A 24778-nucleotide genomic window follows, 5' to 3' on the forward strand; every position below is an offset into this window, starting at 1 on the left:
TCTCAAATCATCCCACCCTCACCTTCTCCCACAGAGTCCTAAAGTCTGTTCTTTATATCTGTGTCTCTTTTGCTGTCTTGCATATAGGGTCATCATTACCATCTTTCTAAATTCCATATATATGTGTTCATACACTGTATTGGTGTTTTTCTTTCTGACTTACTTTACTCCAAGAGGTAGATGTTTTTACGCAAGAGGAAAGTGGAGCTCAGAAAGGTTAAATAATGTGACTGAAATCAAAGATCTAGTACCTGTGGAGCTGAATGTTCAGCCAAGGCTATTTTGACTCCTGAAATTACTCTGTATTGTTTTTTCCCTTTCTATAAAAACACGACATTATCATTGACCAAAAAAAAAATTAGTCTTCATTTTGAAGCTACATAAGTATGAATGATTTGTTTCCTTAGCTATAGCCCCTATATTACAGGAAAAAAAAAAAAAAAACAAACCCACACACAGAAATTTCCATTTAAGTCACATTCTTAGATCTTCCCTGGTGGCTCAGACGGTAAGGCGTCTGCCTGCAATGCAGGAGACCCGGGTTCGATTCCTGGGTCGGGAAGATCCCCTGGAGAAGGAAATGGCAATCCACTCCAGCACTCTTGCCTGGAAAATCCCATGGACAGAGGAGCCTGATAGGCTACAGGCTACAGTCCATGGGGTCGCAAAGAGTCAGACACGACTGAGCGACTTCACTTTCACATATCTTATAGGTAATAAATTTTGCTCATAGATTACTCTGTTTAGAATATCACTGTTCCATATCAGCTATATTTATAGACTGATCCAATTTGCAGAATAATTGTTGGTAATATTGTGAAGTCATGTATCTGTAAAATAAGGTACTGGAAGTTTAAAAAATTGAGCTCTCTACCCACCATTATCTATGGATTATTCAGAAAATATCATTTCTCTCTCCCTCCTCTACTTTCTTCCCTTCCTTTTTTTCAGTAAGAGTAAAAGTTCGTTTTCTGAATATTTAAATAATACATTAGTCACAGAAAATTTGGAAAGTAAAGAATAAAATATCAAATATTAAAAAAGAAAATTCCTTCAAAGATATACATCATTATTAGGTTAGGCAGAGTGTCCTTCTGTATTCTTTGAATATTTTTTCACAGAAAATTGTGGTTATGATATATGTCCATTTTGTAATTTGCTTCATGTACTTAATATTGTTTAATCTCTAAATAATGTTCAACTCTTTGTGACCACAGGGACTGTAGCCCACCAGGCTCTTCTGTCCTGATTTTCCAGGCAACAATACTAGAGTGGATTGCCATTCCCTTCTCCAGGTCACTTAATATTATACATCAAATATTCCTTCATTTTTCAACATTATGACTTCATCAGTCAGTCAGTTCAGTCGCTCAGTCATGTCCAACTCTTTGCAACCCCATGAATTGCAGCACGCCAGGCCTCCCTGTCCATCACCAACTCCCGGAGTTCACTCAGACTCACGTCCATCGAGTCAGTGATGCCATCCTGCCATCTCATCCTCTGTCGTCCCCTTCTCCTCCTGCCCCCAATCCCTCTCAGCATAACAGTCTTTTCCAATGAGTCAACACTTCACATGAGGTGGCCAAAGTACTGGAGTTTCAGCTTTAGCATCATTCCTTCCAAAGTAATCCCAGGGCTGATCTCCTTCAGACTGGACTGGTTGGATCTCCTTGCAGTCCAAGGGACTCTCAAGAGTCTTCTCCAACACCACAGTTTAAAGGCATCAATTCTTCAGTCCTCAGCTTTCTTCACAGTCCAACTCTCACATCCATACATGACCACAGGAAAAACCATAGCCTTAACTAGATGGACCTTAGTTGGCAAAGTAATGTCTCTGCTTTTGAATATGCCGTCTAGGTTGGTCATAACTTTTCTGCCAAGAAGTAAGCGTCTTTTAATTTCATGGCTGCAGTCACCATCTGCAGTGATTTTGGAGCCCCCAAAAATAAAGTCCTTCACTGTTTCCACTGTTTCCCCATCAATTTCCCATGAAGTGATGGGACAAGATGCCATGATCTTCATTTTCTGAATGTTGAGTTTAAGCCAACTTTTTCACTCTCCTCTTTCTAATCTGTCATATTTGTGAGTAATGTTGTATAATTTCAGCCTTCTACTTTGGAATATTTAGGAGGTTTCAGCTTTTTGCTATTTTAATGTTCCTATTAACATCTTTTATGTTGATTTTCCTTTTTTTAATTATAATTTTCTGTATTTAGATTTGATCATGCACTCCTGTGGTTAAAATTCTGTCCTGAAGAGAGGTGATGATTTGAGAGACTGGCACTGAAAAATATACATTACTCTATGTAAAACAGATAGCCAATGGGAAATTGCTGTATGACTCAGGGAACTCAAAGCTGGTGCTCTGTGACAACCTATAGGGGTGGCATGGGGAGGGAGGTGGAAGGGAGGTATAAGAGGCAGGGGACACATGTATACCTATGGATGACTCCTGTTTATGTATGCCAGCAACCATCACAATATTGTAAAGTAATTATCCCCTAATTAAAAATTTTAACAAAAGAAAAAAAATACCTCTCCTGATTTGTAGATTTTCCAAAATAATTGTGTGTCCTCTTCATAAGGAAAGTGAAGTACTATTTTTAAGGAGAAAAACATTCTTTAAGAGTAACTGCTGCTATGCTGTGCTATGTCCAGCTCTTTGTGACCTCATACACTCTGGCCCTCCAGGCTTTCCTGTAGATGGGATTCTCCAGGCAAGAATACTGGAGTGGGTTGCCATTTCCTCCTACAGGGGATCTTTCAGATCCAGGGATCGGACCCTTGTCTCTTGTGTCTCTCTCCTGCGTTGGCAGGCGGATTCTTTACCACCGAACCACTAACTGGGCTTGCTATAAAGTGTATGCACATTTTGAGGCTCTTAATGCACAGCATCCCTGTAACTATGCACTGTAATAATAATAGTAAACTGTTCTGTGATCTAGTTAGGGAATGGGACATTTTTGTTGATCAGACCAGAGAGGCAGTATGGAGAGAACCCTGCACGGCTTTGAACTTGAAAAGCTAATAACCTGACTTCTAATTCCTTCCTTAAAAGTCATCTGGTTTCACTGGGCCACCATTGCCTTCCAGGCTAGGTGGTAAAATGGTTATGATATCTCATCTACCTACATACATAGCTGCCTGAGGCACTTAGTTTCTATCAGATGATGAATTGTAAAAACAAAAACGTTATTTGAGTAATTGATTTGTGTGTGTGTGTGTGTGTGTTGGGAGTGAAGCAGATGGAGGCAGTAATAGGTAAAATGAGATCTGAAGGAACACTCACAGTTAATTAGGTAATGGTTATGGAGAACAGAGGGGTGGGGATGACAGGTAGAGGGAACGACAAGTAGAGGAAAAAGTAAAGGAAGAAACGTCAATTAAATAATTTCAGGATGGCTGGAGCATGAATTGTGAGAAAGTGAGCTATGACAGGTGAGATATGAGTTGGAGAGGAAGGAAGGATCCTTGTTGATAATATTCAGGAGTTTGCATTTTATCTATAGAGAAAGGATGCCGTTAAGAATTTTAATCAGAGGAGTGCAATATGAAATGTACATTTACTCATCCATTTTGTGACTCAGAAAATAATTTAAAATATTTGAATTTTTAGAACTTGACTACAAAGAGCATTTATCATTGCACTGAAAAATCTTCTGAAATATTTGTTATAGAGTATCAGTTGATAAAATACTATATCAATATATATCATTCTTACAGTATAATACTAAGTTTTTCTCAGTTCCAAAGGAAATCTGGGTATACTTCCTGCCTAGATTTACAATGCTTTCCCTAATTTTAGTAAATTATTGCATTGAGTCTCTTTCTTATAAAATATCATATGCCTACTTAAATATACAGGACAAGATGGCTGAGACAGTTCAGTAATATTTTCATCAAAATATATAAATGTTAAATGTTTGAAGAGAGATTTGACATATGTTATAAAGAAATCTATAACCTTTTCTAAGAAATATAACCTTTTTCATAAAGGACTGACATAACGCTGATACTTTTATTTAAGCATATAGGGAGATAAATTATTACTTTATACCTTTTCAGTATTTGAATATTGGCAGAGAAATGCTACATGGTTCTTCTGATAGGGCATAATCTATAAATATACCAATGGATATTTCTAGGATCAGTTTCAAGGCAGTCAAAAAATATTTAGTTGGCAAATAATCAGAAATTGGTTTGATGAGGACAATTAGGAAAAATAATAGTGAGCCTAATTCTTGCTGTTTCTTTGTGACCAAAGGTGATATTTGTCAATGAATTACTGGAAATTCCATCCAAATTAGTAAAATTAATTTTTCCTTCAACCCCTTGGGTGTTATATCTCACTCTTTTCTTAATATATACCCATGGATGAAGAAACATGTGATATTTTTTCCCTAAAGAACTTAACACATAATACCTACTTAATATATATGTTTCTTATTTTCCAGCTTCTTGTGTGCATTTTGCTCTCTAACTACCCCACATGCATAGAGAAGTGTACCCTGAGTCCCTGTGAGCGCATCATGGTAGAGCCCTTGGCACATTATGTCAGATGATTTTGCTTCTCTCATCCCCCTAAAGTGTAAACGTAAATCTCAGACTAATGTTGAACTCATAAAGCCAGACGCAACACAGAGTACACTGTAATATTCCTTTTTAATTTTTTAAAGTTTTTATTGAAGTATAGTTTCTTTACACTGTTGTGTAGTTCCTAATGCACAGCAAATTGAATTAGTTATAGGTATACCTATAGCCCCTCTTTTTTAGATTTCCTTCCCATTTAGGTCACCACAGGGCATTGAGTAGGGTTCCCTGTGGTGTACAGTAGGTTCTTGTTAGTAATCTGTGTGATACATAGTAGTTTTTGTGGTTCTTGTTGTTGCTATTTGGTCCCTAAGTCATGTCTGACTCTTTTTGACCCCATAAATTGCAGCCCACCAAGCTCCTTTGTCTTCTGCTTTCTCCCAGAATTTGTTCAAATCATGCCCATTGAGTCGGTAATGCTACCTAACCGTCTCTCATTCTCTGCCACCCCCTTCTCCTTTTGCTTTCAGTCTTTTCCCAACATCAGGGTCTTTGCCAGTAAGTTGGCTCTTCCCATCAGGTAGCCAGAGTATTGGAACTTCAGCTGCAGCATCAGTTCTTCCAATGAAGATTCACGGTTGATTTTCTTTAGAATTGACTGTTTTGCTTCCTTGCAATCCCAGGGACTCTCAGGAGTATTGTGCAAAAGGAAAGTATAAATATGAATTTGCTGTTCTAGATGGCAAAAATTACTTTTGATATAAAAAGTCATCATACCATCCATGTGTACAAAAAACTGATTGCAGTATTTTTGCAGTAGTATTTTTAACACTCTAATTTTTCCTTTTATGTCACTAAAAAATATTTCACTGTTTTCCTGTTGATCTCATTCAGAGTCTTACAACAGATTGTGATAGTGACAGATTGTAATAGTGATGGTAAAAGCAGGTACCATATACTGAATGCTCAGGATTTGCAAGTGATTGCACTAAATTCCTCATGGACAGTACATTGTTTTATTTTATTTTTCATCAGCACAGCTATAAAACACACCTTTTTATCCCATGTTACAGAAAAGGAAACTGAGAAAAGAATTAATAACACCCACAGGGTCCCAGAGCTGAAATACCAGGTTCAAATGTGAATCTAAAACTGGTCCATGTATTATCCCACTTCTTTTCCAAGAATGTTAAATTTGTGTCTTTTGGTGTCACAGTTGTAAATCCAAGAGAACTCTCCTGTTCTGTTACAAATCTTGCTTATTTCTCCAACTCATTAACTTTCTTGAAAATTTTCATTAACTCATTTCCTCAAACTGTGAAAACTGATTTTAACTCACAATTCTTCTATCCTCTAATGCATCATGAATGCAATTAATACCATGTCTAACTTGTCCTTTCTTATTTCTTCTTTACCATGGTCTGAAAGTTTTGCTGACCTATATTATGTGAATGGTAGGCTAGTTTGTTAGCAATTTATTTGGCTGTAACCGGAGTTTTAACTTATACTTCCCAGGGAAGTTGACCATAAATGCTCATATCAGAACATCTGTTTCTAATCATTAAATCATTTTTCCTGACTCTCTTAAATAGTGTTTAAAATCAAGTTTCAAGACATTATCCCTCTTGCTTGAGTGTGATAGTATGTCATCAAGTTATGCAGTTCTGTATTATCATCCAGCAACTGTATGCTGCTGCTGCTAAGTCGCTTTAGTCGTGTTCGACTCTGTGCGACCCCATAGACGGCAGCCCACCAGGCTCCGCCGTCCCTGGGATTCTCCAGGCAAGAACACTGGAGTGGGTTGCCATTTCCTTCTCCAATGCATGAAAGTGAAAAGTGAAAGTGAGGTCGCTCAGTCATGTCCGACTCTTCGCGATCCCATGGACTGGAGCCTACCAGGCTCCTCCGTCCATGGGATTTTCCAGGCAAGAGTACTGGAGTGGGATGCCATTGCCTTCTCCGAACTGTATACTAGACATCATTATTTGCATTTTAAAGGCAAGCAAACTGACCTCCTCAAGTGGCATAACTAGGAAATGGTGAACACTGGTGAGTGCACCAAGGTCTGAATGGCTGAGTACCTCCCCAGAACATATTCTTTCCTCTCTACTGCACGGATATCAAGAAAAGAGAATGCACACTCATACTTGTTTATTTTATTTTGACTTGTGTTCATCTGCTGAAAGTGAAAGTGAAAGTCACTCAGTCGTGTCCAACTCTTTGGGACCCCGTGGACTATACAGTCCATTGAATTCTCTAGGCCAGAATACTGGAGTGGGTAGCCTTACCCTTCTCCAGGGGATCTTCCCAACCCAGGGATCGAATCCAGGTCTCCCACATTGCAAGCGGATTCTTTGAGTGGGTAGCCTATCCCTTCTCCAGGGGATCTTCTCATCCCAGGAATCTAAGTGAGGTCTCCTGCATTGCAGGTGGATTCTTTACCGACTGAGCTATCAGGGAAGCCCGTATGTTCATCTGTTAGTTTGTTTCATTTGGGGTTGTAATGAAAAATGATCTATTAGTGTAATGAAGGTTGTACTGAAACCTCACAATTGTCCTGTCTCTAAGCATGTGCTCATCCTGTTCCATACCAAGTAGAATGAAGCCTTAACCTCCAGTGAGTTCTGCTTTAATCTTGATAAAGTTTCCATTGGTTAAGATCCTAAAACTACCTATAACTCACTGTGTCAATTACAGTAAATCACTGCATGTCTCAGAAACTTGCTTTCCTCATTTATAAAATCACATAACATCAAGGGCTGCTCTCCATCTGCCCTCAGGACATACCAATTCAGACAAGCATTTTATTTGACTAGCATTGTACTTTTAAAAATTAAGAACATTTCATTTTTAAAATCTGTATTTCTATTTCTAAATGTCAGAAACCTGAGCTGAGCCTTATTTCCCACATGGTGATGATCCGCCGAAGTTAAGACATTGATACCTTGTGTGGACAGGGTATTCTCTTTGTTTATCTGACCGCGATTCTCACCATTTCCTGTTGTCTTATGAAGAGCCTACTCCTCATAGTACAGATGCCATAAACCTGACACTCTGGGGATCTGAGTTTGTGGCTTATCAATCAGATTTAAGTGAATTGTAATATTAGCACTTTGTTTCATAACATCATATCATGCTCTGCAGTTCTCAAAGAGATAAAATATAAATTAGTTGGCCTGAAACTTAAGGTCAACTGCTGTTTGCATTTATCCAGCCTTCACCCTGTATAAATCTTAAGTTTTCCTACCATTCAAGTTGCTCTGCCATTTGACCTTTATGTCCTGGCTATGGGCATGTGCTCCTGTTGTTCTCTGCTAAGTGGAAAACCCTCCCTACATTCAATCTAGCAAAGTCTTGCCCATCCTTCATCACCTAGCTGGTAACTCATTCCTCCACGATGACTACTTCAGCTTCTAGTTATCTCCCTTATCAGAGATCTTATAACACAAATTATTCATGCTTAACACATATGACTAATAATAATAAATATAAAAAAATAAAACTATGTGCTTATTTAGAGCTAAAGTTTGTAAGAATGCTTAGTCCATGATAATCAGTTTTTATATATTGTTTAAGTCCTTACATCCATTCTAAGTGGTAGTTGCTCATATTGTTGTTATGCCATTAATAGTATTAAGGCTCAAAGAGATTTTGCCTTTCCTTAACTTGCTGGAGTTGTGTTCCAGGTTAGCAAAGGTAATATCTTCACAGGCTCCTCTGCCCATGAAATTCTCTAGGCAAGAATACTAGAGTGGGTAGCCATTCCCTTCTCCAGGTTACCTTCCCAACCCGGGGATCAAACCCGTGTCTCCTGCATTGCAGGCAGATTCTTTACTGTCTGAGCTATCAGGGATCCCAAATAATACCTTTCTATATCAGTTTATCTTGTGTCTTGTCTTTGATTTTAAGGTTCTTAAGGTCAAAGACTATATCTTCATATTTTTGTTAAATATCTTCTACAGGGCTTAGTAAGCACCATGCAGAATGTAAGCTCTCACTGTGGATAAAATAATATTGGTCAGCACCTTTATTGGCATTCAGATATATTACAGTTCAGGCTCATTGACAAAGTGATGATAAACTTGCAAATTTTAGGTTTTTGAATGTATATATTATCCAACTCAATGTCCTGATACTCTCTTTAGCTCCCTAATGGTAGCTTAAGAATTAGCAGACATTAGCTTGTTGCATTGTATTTCTTTCACGGACGGTATGCATTTGGTAATTATTAGCCTACTCTTTTCCTGTGAGAAAAAGACAGTCTAATATGCTTTGGGGAAGGGAACTTGTAGGGAAGACAAGGAAGCTATTGAGAAAGCAAATATGAAGTCAGTTGTGTCACAGTGATATAACACATCTTAATCACTTAAAAAATAATTGCTCTAGAAATAATTACTCATTAGTGACATTATGGTGTTACACTACCTCAAATGCTTAACTAATGTGAACACTGAGCATGAAGATGATAACCAACATTTAATGTTGCATCCCAGTGCTCTGAGTCCTAAATAATTGTTAGTAATTACCTGACAGAAATACATCTTTACCTGGCCCTGGATGTCATTAAGCATGCATTGCAATACTTGAATGTTTATAGGCTATATTACACCTCTTCACTTATTTAATTACATTTAGCAACTCTTCACATTATTGTCTGTTTTATTAAGCTAAAATCCATTACAAGCCAAATTATCAGAGGTATGCTCAGGCTGCAAGGGATTTAGGCATTTGCTTTAGTTGCTGGAAATTAAAGACAGAGGCTGCTTTGGTGAACCAGAAAGTACAGACTTGTCACCTAAACCATCCTAACATGCTTGGGCCCCTCTCCGTCACCCTGACAGATGAGCCTCTTCTTTACACATCATTTCCAGAAAGGGGAATCTACCATTCACCCAGGGAGCTGTTTCATGATTTTATAGCCTTCACTATCAGCCAAGTCATCTTTCTATTTAACCTAAATCCTCCATGTCCTTCATGTTAGAATTTATGACCATAGCTTCCTATTTGAACCATGCAAACAGCCCATCATTGCTCCCTTAAGCCCTCTGTAAAAATAGAGGCTCTTATTACAGCCATCAGTCTGCTTTCTTCTTCAGGTAGAACAGCAGAGCTCACTCATCTATTTGTTAAGCAATTAATTTTCAGGGTTTAATACTCAGTAACATTTTTTACTGAATTATGAAGCTAGTTTGCCATTTTTTTTTCTAGAGAAACTGACAGGGAGACAGACCAGGCAAGCTGCGGGAAATACTGACAGCACAACCATTCTTTAACTTGGTTGTCCATCTTCTCATTCTTCCAACCCTGTCCCCATTTCCCAGCTTGGAGGAAATGAAATTATCTGTATAAAAATGGTGTTACACACCTTTTCCTTTTCTGATAGCTTTTCTGATGCCTTCTGTTTTCAGTTTTCATTTTTCATCCAGGAATTGGATGTGTTTGTCTTCACTCTTACCTTTTGTACTGTGCTATAATAATAATTTGGGCTTCCCTGGTGGCTTGAATGGTAAAGAATTTGCCTGCAATGCAGGAGCTGGGTTAGATTCCCTGGGTTGGAAGATTGCCTGGAGGAGGGAATGGCTACCCATTCAAGTATTCTTGCCTGGAGAATTCTATGTACAAAGGACCCTGACAGGGCTCCAGTCCATGGAGTCCCAGAGTTGGACATGACTGTGTGACTAACACACACACACAGTAACATTTAGTGACCTGTATTGTGCTATAATAATATTTAGTGACTTGTATTATAAATTGTCATTTTCAACATAAGTGTTTATGCCCTTTTTTGTGTGAGCCTTTTCTGTTTCTCCAGGAGTTTTCTTTCAAATGAACCCCAGGGTTTGTTTATTTTTTTGATGATTTACTTCACTCTGCTTCAGTTCTCTATTTAGTCAGCTAATCTTCTTAATTGGGCTTCCCAGGTTGTGCAGTGGTAAAGAATCCTCCTGCCACTGTAGGAGACTCAAGAGACCTGAGTTCGATCCTTGGACTGGGAAGATCCCTGCAGAAGGGAATGGCACCCCACTCCAGTATTCTTGCTGGAGAATTCCATGGACAGAGGAGCCTGGTGGGCTCTAGTCCATCGGGTTGCAAAGAGTTGGACACGACTGAGCAGGAACACAGTCTTCTTATTCAGTGTATCATTTTTTGGGTACAAGACAACTTTTTTTTTCTTTTCCTCTTGTTTTCTTTAACTACCCTGCATCACAAGACATGTGTGGGGATAACTTTTGAAAGACTTTTTTTTTTCCATCTTAAATTCTAAACTTCTTGTTTTAACTAGTCTGCAACAGCAGCAGCAGTTTTCAGTTATAAGGGGCTCTCTGGATTTCACCTTTTAGTTGATCTTATCCACAGGCACCTTCTACCCCCACTTCAAAACTTCATCCTAAGTAGCTAAAAGCTTCTGAAGAATCAGGATGATTTTTTCAAGTCAGAAAAAAGTCTTTTGCTTTTTTGTGGGATACTCAGGGTCATACCTCCTTAGAATTCTGAAGAAATAATTGTCCAGCATTCAAAAGGACCTTTTGTATTATAGCAGCTCCTCTTTATATGTTGGCTCAAGGTTACACAGCAAGAGGCAGTACCAAGATATGAGCCCAGCACCACTCTTCGCTGCCAAGGCCTCTGTTCTTGACCTCTGTGCCCCCGTGTATTCAAAACTTACAGAAGATCAACGAACGCTATGCTAGCCACTCTTCTCTGTTACAGAAAGTCTGTCATCCAGAAAGCGTTCTGATTTATAATTCTACTGGGAGCATGTGTGAAAGGGTCCATTTCCCTACAAAATGTGTACTACTGAATATTATCATTTCTTTAATTTTTTTGCTGATTAGATAGGTAATAATCCTCAGGTTTAATTTGTGTTTTCTCATCTTTTTGTACTTCATATCATGCTTTTTATTTACTTTTAATTCTTTTCTTCCACTTCCATTGAAATATAATTAACATGAAGCACTGTATAAGTTTTTAACACAAATGTGTGGCTTCTAATGGTGTGAAACATTCTCCTGCATATTTGGTACCTGTTTTATATAAAAGACTTAAGTAGCAAGCATGCCACTGAGACGAAAATCTTTTGCCATTAGAGATGAGTGGCAGATAAGTCTGAGATGACATTGTGGGTAGCTTTTGTTGGAGTCGTAAGTGCAAGCTGAGTTGCTAGTATGTGACAGGAGGCTGCTTTGAGTAGTTTATTTTTTGTGTTTGAAAAATAACAGCAGCAGCAATAACAATAAAATCTCTTCTACTTACTGGTTTAGGTGATCACAGTTACAACCATGTACTGCAGGGAAAATCTGTGAGAGGGCATGTTGGAGGCTGGATCAACCTCAGAACATGTTTCCCACTGACATTTTAATCCCGTGTATCTTTTCTCAACCATCAGATGCCAGCTGTTCAAGGAAGGTGTGTGTATGTGTAGTGATGGTGGAAGAGGGAGGTGGTTTAAAGGTCATTTCAGTCTCATGTGAGTAACTCTGACGGCAGTACTCTGGTCAGAACGTCCATGTTGCTGGGCCAGCATCCTGCATCAGCATTTTCCTTTGTCCATCTCCTTCTCGCTTTCACAGATAGTGATCCCTAGCGAGCAATCCTTCAGGATCTGCTTTGTGAAAACCCAGCTTAACATAGACTCTGAGTCTACTAGGGAGACAGAAAGTAATGAATAAGCCAGTGCATACACAGACTAATTTCCGGTAATAATAAGTACTTTTTAAAGTATTTTGTCCGTATTATTTTATTTTTTTTAAAAAATGGCTGCACAGCACAACGAGTGGGATCTTAGTTCTCTGACCACGGATTGAAGCTGAGTTCACTGCATTGGAAGCACAATTGGAAGTCCAGTCTTAACCAGTGGAGTGCCAGGGTAGTCCTATGATAAGTATTATGAAGGAGATAAAATTAAACGAGACAGTAACAAGTGGTAGAGGAGGAAGGGTTTCTTTGGCTGCATGGAGAGAGAGTGCGTTTTGGGTGGGCTCCAGTGAACCGAGACTGGAATCACAGGAAGGAGGCAGTTCATTTTAAGTACAAGGAAAACTTCATCCCCATATCCCTAAAATCCTAGATAAAAGTTCCCAGGAATGGAATATGCTTCTAATTTTTTTGACAGCCTAGCTAGAGAAACTTCAGATTTTAAATGCATTTCTATAATACATTCTATTAGTCAGGGGTGCAATAGGAAACAGATGCCTTAGTGAAAGTGGGATAATTTGAGATGACTTGTAATAAAAAGGGTAATTTACAAAGAGAAGGAGTCAATTTATAAAGAGAAGGAGCCATTCCCCACCTCCGCCCCTCACCTCTCAGATAGGATCAGTAGGTTGCCATCTGTTCCCTTGCATCCTAGACTTCAAGAGCGAGAGGAGAGAATAGTCAAGGGATCTGTTCACAAGTTTCTGGGGATGGGGTCTGGAGTACAGTTCCCAGACTCTCACTTTCCCTCCCCAGACACCTGCTCTGCTCCCCGTTGACCAAATCCAACTGGAAGTCAGAGAAGTTTTGAAGTCTACGCAGTCTAGTCTGGTGGTTAAGGGTGGAAGGTGGAGCTGGAGAAATGAAGGAAGACCTCCAGCATGTGTAGTTGACAGTTTAAAATTATATGGGACTGAATGTGGTGAATTTCACTCAGATGACCATTATATCTACTACTGCGGGCAGGAATCCCTCAGAAGAAATGGAATAGCCATCCTGGTCAACAAAAGAGTCCAAAATGCAGTACTTGGATGCAATCTCAAAAACGACAGAATGATCTCTGTTCATTTCCAAGGCAAACCATTCAATATCACAGGAATCCAAGTCTATGCCCCAACCAGTAATGCTGAAGAAGCTGAAGTTGAACAGTTCTATGAAGACCTACAACACCTTTTAGAACTAACACCCAAAAAAACATGTCCTTTTTATTATAGGGGACTGGAATGCAAAAGTAGGAAGTCAAGAAACACCTGGAGTAACAGGCAAATTTGGCCTTGGAATACGGAATGAAGCAGGGCAGAGACTAATAGAGTTTTGCCAAGAAAATGCACTGGTCATGGCAAACACCCTCTTCCAACAACACAAGAGAAGACTCTACACATGGACATCACCAGATGGTCAATACTGAAATGAGACTGATTATATTCTCTGCTGCAAAAGATGGAGAAGCTCTATACAGTCAACAAAAACAAGACCAGGAGCTGACTGTGGCTCAGATCATGTGGTTCAGATTCAGTCTGATTCAATTCAGTCAAATTCAGACTGAAATTGAAGAAAGCAGGGAAAACCGCTAGACCATTCAGGTATGACCTAAATCAAATCCCTTATGATTATACAGTGGAAGTGAGAAATAGATTTAAGGGCCTAGATCTGATAGATAGAGTGCCTGATGAACTATGGAATGGGGTTCGTGACATTGTACAGGAGACAGGGATCAAGACCATCCCCATGGAAAAGAAATGCAAAAAAGCAAACTGGCTGTCTGGGGAAGCCTTACAAATAGCTGTGAAAAGAAGAGAAGTGAAAAGCCAAGGAGAAAAGGAAAGATATAAGCATCTGAATGCAGAGTTCCAAAGAATAGCAAGAAGAGATGAGAAAGCCTTCTTAAGTGATCAAAGCAAAGAAATAGAGGAAAACAACAGAATGGGAAAGACTAGAGATCTCTTTAAGAAAATGAGAGATACCAAGGGAACATTTCATGCAAAGATGGGCTCGATAAAGGACAGAAATGGTCTGGACCTAACAGAAGCAGAAGATATTAAGAAGAGGTGGCAAGAATACACGGAAGAACTGTACAAAAAAGATGTTCACAACCCGGATAATCACGATGGTGTGATCAGTCATCTAGAGCCAGACATCCTGGAATGTGAAGTCAAGTGGGTCTTAGAAAGCATCACTATGAACAAAGCTAGTGGAGGTGATGGAATTCCAGAAGAGCTATTTCAAATCCTGAAAGATGATGCTGTGAAAGTGCTGCCCTAAATATTTCAGCAAATGTGGAAAACTCAGCAGTGGCCACCAGACTGGAAAAGGTCAGTTTTCATCCCAATCCCAAAGAAAGGCAATGCCAAAGAATGCTCAAACTACTACACAATTGCACTCATCTCACACACTAGTGAAGTAATGCTCAAAATTCTCCAAGCCAGGCTTCAGCAATACGTGAACCGTGAAATTCCTGATGTTCAAGCTGGATTTAGAAAAGGCAGAGGAACCAGAGATCAAATTCCCAACATCCGCTGGATAGTGGCAAAAGCAAGAGAGTTCCAGAAGACAATCTATTTCTGCTTTATTGACTATGCCAAAGCCTTTGACTGTGTGGATCACAATAAACTGTGGAAAATTCTGAAAGAGATGGGAATACCAGACCACCTAACCTGCCTCTTGAGAAATCTGTATGCAGGCCAAGAAGCAACAGTTAGAACTGGACATGGAACAACAGACTGGTTCCAAATAGGAAAAGGAGTACGTCAAGGCTGTATATTGTCACCCTGCTTATTTAACTTCTATGCAGAGTACATCATGAGTAACACTGGGCTGGAAGAAGCACAAGCTGGAATCAAGACTGCCAGGAGAAATATCAATAACCTCAGATATGCAGATGACACCACCCTTATGGCAGAAAGTGAAGAGGAACTAAAAACCTCTTGATGAAAGTAAAAGAGGACAGTGAAAAAGTTGGCTTAAAGCTTAACATTCAGAAAACGAAGATCATGGCATCCTGTCCCATCACTTCATGGGAAATAGATGGGGAAACAGTGGAAACAGTGTCAGACTTTATTTTTTGGGGGGCTCCAAAATCACTGCAGATGGTGACTGCAGCCATGAAATTAAAAGACGCTTACTCCTCGAAAGAAAGGTTATGAGCAATCTAGACAGCATATTCAAAAGCAGAGACATTACTTTGCCGACTAAGGTCCGTCTAGTCAAGACTATGGTTTTTCCAGTAGTCATGTATGGATGTGAGAGTTGGACTGTGAAGAAAGCTGAGCGCCAAAGAATTGATGCTTTTGAACTGTGGTGTTGGAGAAGACTCTTGGGAGTCCCTTGGACTCCAAGGAGATCCAACAAGTCCATTCTGAAGGAGATCAACCCTGGGATTTCTTTGGAAGGAATGATCCTAAAGCTGAAACTCCAGTACTTTGGCCACCTCATGCGAAGAGTTGACTCATTGGAAAAGACTTTGATGCTGGGAGGGATTGAGGGCACGAGAAGAAGGGGACGACAGAGGATGAGATGGCGGGATGGCATCACTGACTCGATGAATGAGAGTCTAAGTGAACTCTGGGAGTTGGTGATGGACAGGGAGGCCTGGCGTGCTGCGATTCATGGGGTCGCAAAGAGTTGGACACGACTGAGCGACTGAACTGAACTGGATGTGGGAGAAGTGACAGCAGACCCATCTGAGGTTATAACCTCAATCAGTCACTGACCAGCTATAGATCAGCAGCTGTTAGCCTCTCATTTTGTTAAAAGAAAAAAAAAATTAAAGGACTGGAATAAAACTGGCGAACTTATTCTGAAATGGTATGCCTCTAATGCATCATAAATAAAAAGAAACTATTTTAAATATTAAATGCAACAATAAGTATCTGGCATATCTAAACTGTTTTAAATTGTGAAAACAAACTAAAAAGAAATCATTGTTGAAATAATTAGAGTCCTGGCTATATGTCTTTCCCATTGATAAGTGGGAAATTAAATCTCTTATAGTGATCTGAAGCCAGATTTCAGTTGTTAGGTTGTGAATCAAAAAATAAAAGAGACAAAAAAAAAAGATTTTTTTTTCCTCAGGGTCAGAATCCCTTTAAGATTTAATCTAGAAAGAAGAATAGATATTCTCATTTATGAGATAAGCAAAAGGTTTTTGGATAAGACCACCAGGAATGTTATATGGAGAATCTTGATAAACACAGGAATGACTACAGATGGGTATGTCTGTATCAACATTTTGGTTGATTAGGATTTGTATGCTTACAGAATGAGATTTTTTGAGATACTGCTGTTTGGATTCCATAGGCATGTTGCTTAAGGAAATGTCTTTCATTGTAATCCCTGAATTTGTAGCAGAAACCCATGTTTCCTCTATTGTGCAGGGTATCTTTACAGAGAATAAGATTGCAAAAGAGCAAGGAGTCACAGAAAGCCAACAGCTGCAGATGAGTACAAATAGCTCCAGTCTGAAAGGCACGATTTGTCAAATGGTAGCATGATTGCTAGCAATCTTACTCTTTTTGGTAATTACAAAGTTGAGCATAGTAGCCCATGTGACTCTACTGGAGGACTTGTAAAGAACTTTTAAAAACAATTATGCATGAGTGTTGGAGATTATAATTTAAGCAGAAGGCCTCTATGGAGGCAAATCAAAAGCATAGGCTAGAAGAAAAATGCTGTGGGAGACCTTCAATCAGGAGAGAGTATTAAGTGGGACTCCTATGGGAGCGGCCTGTGTTTGCATGTCTGGGGTGGGCTAATCTACATAATTGACTAAAACAGAATAAACAGCTGTGAAATACAGTCTTTGAATGTGTGGGTAAAACAAAATTACAAAATATACAGGGTCATAGAACATGTAATATATTTTCACAGCATTGTAGAATTTCCACGCTCACTTGGGATCTAAGAAATTGGCCAGTCCTCCAGAGAAGCTAAATGACTTCATCAAGGTCAACCTGCCTAGTTAGTGATAGCCTGGTAGTTACCTCTGTGGGCTCTGGAGACTAACATCCTAGATTTAAATCTCAACTCGACTACTCCCTCTGTGACTATTGGAGAAAATCACTCTAGCATTCTGTGTCTCTATTATCTTATCTGTAAAATGGAAATAATGATAGGACATTCCTCATGTTAAATAAGATGATATGTTTCAGTAATACTAGATGGTGTCTGGAACATAGTAAGAGATCAATTAATTTGAGATATGTTATTATTGAGAATACCAGAGCTGAGGTCAGCTAACCCCTGCAATAGGTGTTCTGTCTTCTCTACAAAAGACAAGAATATATAAGAGGGGATATATGTAAGACATTAGTTTCCCAACTGGAATAGTTGTAAGATACAAAATAATATCAAGTCTTCTTGGAGATATTAAAACAAAAAAATTAAGTATTTTCAGGGGAAGTGACTGAGATGAGCTCTTTAGAACTTCTCAAAATTTCAGTTCATACTTTTATGCTGAAATAAAGTAATTGGGATTTTCCCCCACAGTTGGATGTGTTTAATGTTTGTTTTACAGAAAAATATGTATTTTCATAATACATATTTAATCATATAAAATATCAATGTATTTTTTGATAATTGACCTTTTTAACATCCTAATTTTTCTCTATTAATGCTGCCTACTAATCCCAGAGGTTCCTTTTTTGTCCCTGTAATTAAAATAGGTTGTGTGTTTAAGTAAATGTACATTTTGAACAAAGTAGAAGCATTCAGTGAGTTAGAACATTATTTTTTGAACATAGTTGGGGATAAGGCAGCTAATTTTCTTTAAAAAATATGCCAAGATGCTGATTTTTTTTTTTTTTTTTTTTTTGTGGAACAGCTAGAATGTTATCTTGATAGATCAAAGTAAAAGTTCAGAGTCACTTTTTGATAATCTCTGGTTGAAATCCTAACAAGTTTTTCACATGTTAAGGCACACGTTTAACCATATATTTTAGCTCCTAAAAGCCCCTCTTGAACAATCTGCTGAAAGACCCCATGTATCACATTGATGATTCTGAGTTATTTCCTATTGGCTGAGGGGCAAAGGCATTTATTATCACTTAATAACTATCTTAGGTCATATTCAAACTTGGAATGATAAAATGTCTGTTATGTCTTTGATATGAAATACTGGCATAGTTGTATTTCTTGATTTTATAGCTGCCTCTAGTGACTTGTTATGCTATGTTACATATTTAGTTTTCCTGTACTGTGTCAGTATTTTGTGACATAAATCTTTTGGATAACTGTGCCCAATGGCTGAGGAATAAATTATCTGAAGATCTCTTAGCCCAATTAGAATATTGGTGCTCCCCCAAAGTGGCTCTCGTCAAGCAGTAGTATTCAGCCCCCAAAGAAGACACATTTCCAGTTTTAACTATAGAAGATTTCCTCCAGTCTTCATTTTGGAGGCATCATTGACTGCTTCCTTTGACTGAAAACTGGACTGTCTTCATATATTTCCCAATGGTCTTAAAACTTAACCAGGATGCCTGCCTAATGAGTTATTAGCTACATTTCAAGAAATGTAGTGATGCTGAGTAATTTAAGGCCCATTAAGTATGTTTATCAGGATTCAGAAAGGCAGGGTCATGAAAAACCCATTAAGTATATTTATTCTGTTGACTTATTCTTAGAGAAATGTAGCTCTGTTATAAATCAGTGTCCCAAGGAATAGATTTTGATGTTGGTCATTGAGCTTTTCTGAATAAAATTTATTCCAAGGTGGCTTCTTCTGTAAGGATGATTTTGACTTTCAAATTTGTTTTAGAACTTTTAAAAATAAATTGAATCAGACATTTATATTAGAGAATTGTTCCAAAATCCTCAGTTTGAGAATACCTGTGACCTTGACTGTTTTGTTTGTTTTATGTTGTTGTTATTATTATTTTTATTTTAATCATGGCATAGGCCAGCACCTGGCAAGGTTTTGGAGATACAAATAAAAATAGATGTGGTTTCTGATCTCATAAAACACCTAGAAAATATGCAGATTTGTTACGTCTGTTCAGTTCAGTCTGTACTTTGTCTTAAAGTTTGTTAATAAGAATTTCATATACACATATGACATAATGACTCTTTTTGAATATTTATATGTTGGGATATGATTTGTATCATAGCTCTGCTTGGCTTATAAGGGTGTGAATATTCTACATTTCTTCATGAATGCAAACATATACATATGCCCGCTACCAAGTAGCTACTGGTTAAATGAGTATCACTGTGTCTCCTCATTAGCAGTGAGTAAATAACAAAAGATGAAGAACATTTAGTGTTACAGAATTTTTTCTTACTTTTATCATTTCACAACAAAGCAATATGGCAGGCTTCTAGTTCATTGTTTCAAGAGCAGTCACGCATTGGAGCATGTAAGTGACTTGTCCCTGGTCACTCATCCTTTTCTGTATGATCAGGATTCCAAGTGGATTATTTTGGCTACAGGATTTCTATTTTAATCCCAACAGGAAATACAAATGCTTATAAACATCAACTAGAAAACATTTATATATATTTTTAGTTAGTTTTATGAAGTTGTTGTTTTTTAGTCACTAAATCATGTCTGACTCTCTTATAACACCATAGACTATGGCCTGCCAGGCTTTGTCCATGGGATTTCCCAGGCAAGAATACTGGAGTGGGTTGCCATTTCCTTCTCCAGGGGATCTTCCCAAACCCAGAGATTGAACCCACATCTGTCTCCTGCATTGGCAGGCGGATTCTTTAGCACTGAGCCACCAGGGAAGCCCTTTATGAAGTATGCTATAATATTAAAAAAAAAAAAAGTGAAACATCAGTGGGAATATGAATGTTGTTGATGTGAGAAAAACACTTTCCTAATACTTCATTTTTAAAGCATAAGTAGAAACCCAATTGCTTCTGCAATAGCATTAGTCAATTTATTTTTCTTGCTCACAGCCTAGTGTTCACAGATGTTAGTTGCCTTGAATATGCATCAGCAAAAGTGTCAACCACAGCATATAGTAGCAGTTGCAAAATTCACCTCACCTACACAGTCAGACATCTATTTATGACTGTCCCTCTTTATCCATGTATGCCCTTGTACCTTTCATGTGTTTGGTGTTCATTCTGTCAAACAAAGTTAATTTTCTCTAGTGTATCAAGATGAAGATTGTATCTGCTATTTTACTTAAATAGCATAAGAATTTGTATGCCCACTAGGTAGCTAATTTTATTTCCTTTGACAATTTCTCTTCTACACAATACAAGTTCCTCTATGTTAGTGGTAATTCAGGTTACATCTACATGTTAAAAAAAGACAGTAGACCAGTGAAAAATTTAGCCAAGTATCCCATAAACAAAATAAATTGACCTGTTTTAACCCTGAGCAAATGTGAGTGTTAAAGTTTTATATAACTTTTATAATTTATAAAATAATAAATTATAGACATTTGATCAGTCCCATCAAAAGCAGAAACAATCAGTTTAATAGTAAGATAAACTCTTTAACTAGTTATATAATTTAATAAGTAGATTAAGTTTTACTTACTGTTAAAAACATAAAATGAACCTCTAAAACATAAGACATATTTTAAGTTTTAAAAAAGAGAAATTATGCAATAAAATAATCCCCAAATAAAAGATTTATGCACAGCAAAACCAAGTGCTTGATTCTATAATTCATGTCTTCATCCTTTCAACAGATCCCTTTTGATTCCCTTACAATAAATAGAAAAAAATTCAGCTTTTCAATAGCTTAAAGTTTACTGAGAAAAGTCATTCTTACAAAATAGAAATAAGCAAGATAATTTAGATTGTGATAATTCCTTGAAGAAAATAAATAGCTAAGATGGAGCTTGAGTTAAGGCAGCTACTTTGGGTGGACTGCCTAAGAAATCCCTTTCAGAAGAGGTGATTTTGAGATGAAGGAGAAGGAAAATATAGGGCTTTGTGAGTATTTGAGGTGGGGAAATTCATATTCTAGGCAGACAGAACAGATGTGAAGACTGGAAATAGTGAGTGGCGACTTGGTATGAGATCATATTGGGAAGAAAAGGTTAGATTATTCAGGTAACACTAGATCGTAGCCAAGATTGGGAATTTTTTGGAAGAGCCTCTAAAAATTTTGAAGAGGAGTGGTAGAATCCTATCTGTGTCTTTAAAATGTCTTACCCATTGTATGACTAATAGTAGGGAGGCGGATGGAGAGACTAAGAGACCAAGATCCTGTAGTAACATGGAAGTGGGGCAATGGGGCCATGGATGCTGAAGAGGCAGATGGCTGAGGAGTCGAGGCAGAGAATCCTCCTGGTAAAGGAGAGTAAGGAGTCCAAGATGAACAACAGCCATAGGATGCTCACTTAGGACTAAATAGGAAAGCAAAAATTAGCAAAGCACAAACCTTAATGAAGTAGTAATCAAACTAAAGAGGCAGGAACTACTTACAATAACTTACGCGCTTCACCCTACAACAAAGGAGTAAGACGCTTAAACCTGACCAAGGAATTTCATAGATTCAGTCTACCTGGACTGCTTGTCTAAGTTGTGTTCAAAACCTTTTCTTTTCTTTTCTCGCTCTCTCTTTTTTTTTTTTTTTGGCCATGAGGACTGTGGGATCCTAGTTCCCCAGCAGAGGGTCGATTCTGTACCCTCTGCATAGGAAGGCAGATTCATAACCACTGGGCCATCAGGGAAACCCAGTGCCCGAGACCTTTTAATGAAAAAGGTCTAGCTGTGGATTTTTTTTCTCAGGCTAGGGCTGCATTTATTTCTGTTTCCAGCACACAAGTATAGTGCCTCTCAGAGTAGACTATGCCAAAGTTCATCAACTTTAACACCAGTTTCCCCACTTGGTTTTGTTTACCAGATGTAAAGGGCCTGTTATGGGTAGGTACTCTTTTATATTCTTTCCATAAATGATTATATTACTTCACCCAGAAACTGTTAGGTAATTATTATTGTTATTAACATGCCCCCTTTTTACAGACAAAGAAACTAAGGTTGATTAGGAGATATTGACCATCTTGACGTGTATCTCAGTGTTAACAAGGCAGAATTAGGATTCATACCTTTGTCTGTTGTGTTTTAAAGTGTGATTTTCCATAACATTATGCTGCCTTATTGATCAGAAAGCATACTGATAATCACTTAGGACTGTATGTTTTTTGGCTCTTTCTAGTAGGTCTTCTGTTAGTGAAGAGAGAGGTTAGTGAAATATGATGACAGAGAAATATAAAGACACTGGAGACATATGCACCTCTCCCTGATAAATTATAAAGGTACCGTCTGTTTTAGATAAATAATCCTTCCAGCCAATAGGAGGAAACTCTCTAAAAGGCTATGAGAAAGATTATTCAGGACAGACCAAATTAGGTGACAGATGAAAGGCTTATTGTGTATTATAGTAACACACTTGCAAAGCACTACACTCTGTATAGAAATGTCAAAAATGATGGACCAAAGCTGAGATTGTTGGGAAATTTGATTTTAAGATCTTGAGAAAAGAAGGAGAAAACAAACATGAGTGGAAGACTGAGAGCCACATTGATTTTCTCAGTCACCTGTCATGCTTGTAAAATAGAGTCCTGGGATGGCTCCATTCCATCACAGGAGCTTCTGGAGAATAGAAGCTGCCTGTTTAATAAATGTTGCCAGGTGATTTGGGGTACCAGCTAGGTAATGGACCAAATCTTGGGAGAATACTGATTTAGTACACTCTGTTTAATTTACAAAGCATCATGAGGCCCACCAGGGAAAATGATTATCCAAAGTTGTAGCACTCTTTTTGTTAGAGATTAGGCTAAATCAGGCTCCTTGAGACCCAGTGCTATCTCCTTTGGGACTTAATTTTTCCAGCTCAGTCATGGACCAGCTAACACCATGTATCACTGATATTTCTTTTCTAGAATCACAACCACAGCTGCCTGCATGATGGACCTGAGGCGGTACCCACTGGATGAACAAAACTGCACCTTGGAAATTGAAAGTTGTAAGTTTTTCTGAGAATCCAGCTAAACTGCACTTGGGTTCAAGGTTCTCCTTGGGCATAGATTTCCTACCCTCTTTCATGTTCAGACCACAGTCCTGCTAGGTTTGTGCTAGGATGCCAGATTTGGTGGAGGGAGCCACTGGCAGTGTCTTCCTTCAATGATGCCACCACCCTCTTCATCTCATCCTTAAATTCCAGGAGAGAAGTGTAGGAAAGCAGTAATCTAGCAATTAAAGGGAAATGCTAAGAGTCTGAATGGAGACTAATGGTTATTTCGGGCATTTATTATATGGAATTGGTGCAGAGAACTGCAACAGGCTTGGGAAGATAGGTGGAGATGGCAGGATGATACAACATGCCCTGATTGTCTTTGCCTTTTACAAACATTATCTCTGCAAGTGCAGAGTAAAGGCGGCCTCTGGATTAATTAATGTGTTCATACATTGTGGCTTGGTGGGTTGTTTTCTGTTTTAAGAAACTATTTTCAGTGTCTAAAATGTATTTTATATTCTTGCTGAAGGCCATATGATGAGGAGTTTGATGCATGTGTGATTCTGTTTCCTGTGCTGACCTGTTCAGAGTGTTGGTGCTTTTTCTAGGCCACAGTTTCAGCATCCTTCTTGACAGTTCAGCCACCTACACTTTTGTGTAAGCTAAAACATTGATTTCATAATCCACTTCAGAGGTCACACAGTGAGGCCATTTAAGGTGGAGTAGGACTTTGAATCTTTTTTTCTCTGCCGATTTTTTGTGGTGTTTTTATATTTCATCCTATCGAACAATTGGAAGCTGATGATTTTATATCCAGCATGCTAAATAATGAGCAGCTTGACTACTTTCCTTATACCCTCTGCCTTTCGGAGGAAGTCAAGCCTTGGCAAGCTGTGCAACTCTAAATCACTGCTTTGAACAGAAATACAGCATTTATGACACATTCCTGGTATTTTTGCCCATTTCAAAAAATAACTTCGAGGGATAATTAAATTTACATGTACTTTTTGAAAGCCTGATTTCATACTTGTATTTCCAAATCATCATTGTTTTCACATTAGATCTTTGCTTCAAGGAGCTATTTAATGAAATTGGTTTCTGGGATTTTGATCATTTGTTATGTAGATATCTTTCAAATGGCATTGTGTTTTCATAACTTCTGATACAGTTTAGAGAATAGTGTTCCTCAAAGTTCTGATTCTTTAGTTGCTTCAAATAGTTGATGTAAGGATAATTTGAAAAAAAATTGTTGCTGTGACAGTAATGACTTTTTGTGGTAAGAGCATTTTTTGTGGTAGAATTTGACTGATATTTTAAATAATCATAATTGTACATGATTAAAGCATTTGTACTGATATTATTTCATTTGAGCCTTTCACAACCCTCATAGGTAAGTAAACAAGGTCTTTTTATTTTAAAAAATACTGATGATGCCTAATAAATAATGCAGTCAACACACAAGTGTTCCATGTCGTATGGTTCTGACATGAATATTTAAAATTAACATGATAATTCCTTAGACTTTTAGAAAGTTTAAGTTGTATAGAGGGGCTTTTACCTATCTTATTTCAATTCACAATTACCCTGATAAATGATTGAGATTTTTTCAACTTTTTTGAGAAATAATTGACATAT

General features: G+C 38.1%; 1 protein-coding gene across 2 annotated transcripts in view; it reads left to right on the plus strand.

Moving 5' to 3' along the window:
- Positions 1-24778, plus strand: part of GABRB2 (gamma-aminobutyric acid type A receptor subunit beta2) — a 299395-nt gene that overhangs the window by 139053 nt on the left and 135564 nt on the right. For both annotated transcript variants that reach the window (XM_040239469.1, XM_040239468.1), the window contains exon 5: positions 23070-23152. In XM_040239469.1, coding sequence (XP_040095403.1) covers positions 23070-23152 — 83 coding nt within the window. The remainder of the gene's footprint in view (positions 1-23069; positions 23153-24778) is intronic.

The sequence above is a fragment of the Oryx dammah genome, unplaced genomic scaffold (assembly GCF_014754425.2).
Source record: "Oryx dammah isolate SB20612 unplaced genomic scaffold, SCBI_Odam_1.1 HiC_scaffold_5, whole genome shotgun sequence".
Lineage (NCBI taxonomy): Eukaryota > Metazoa > Chordata > Mammalia > Artiodactyla > Bovidae > Oryx > Oryx dammah.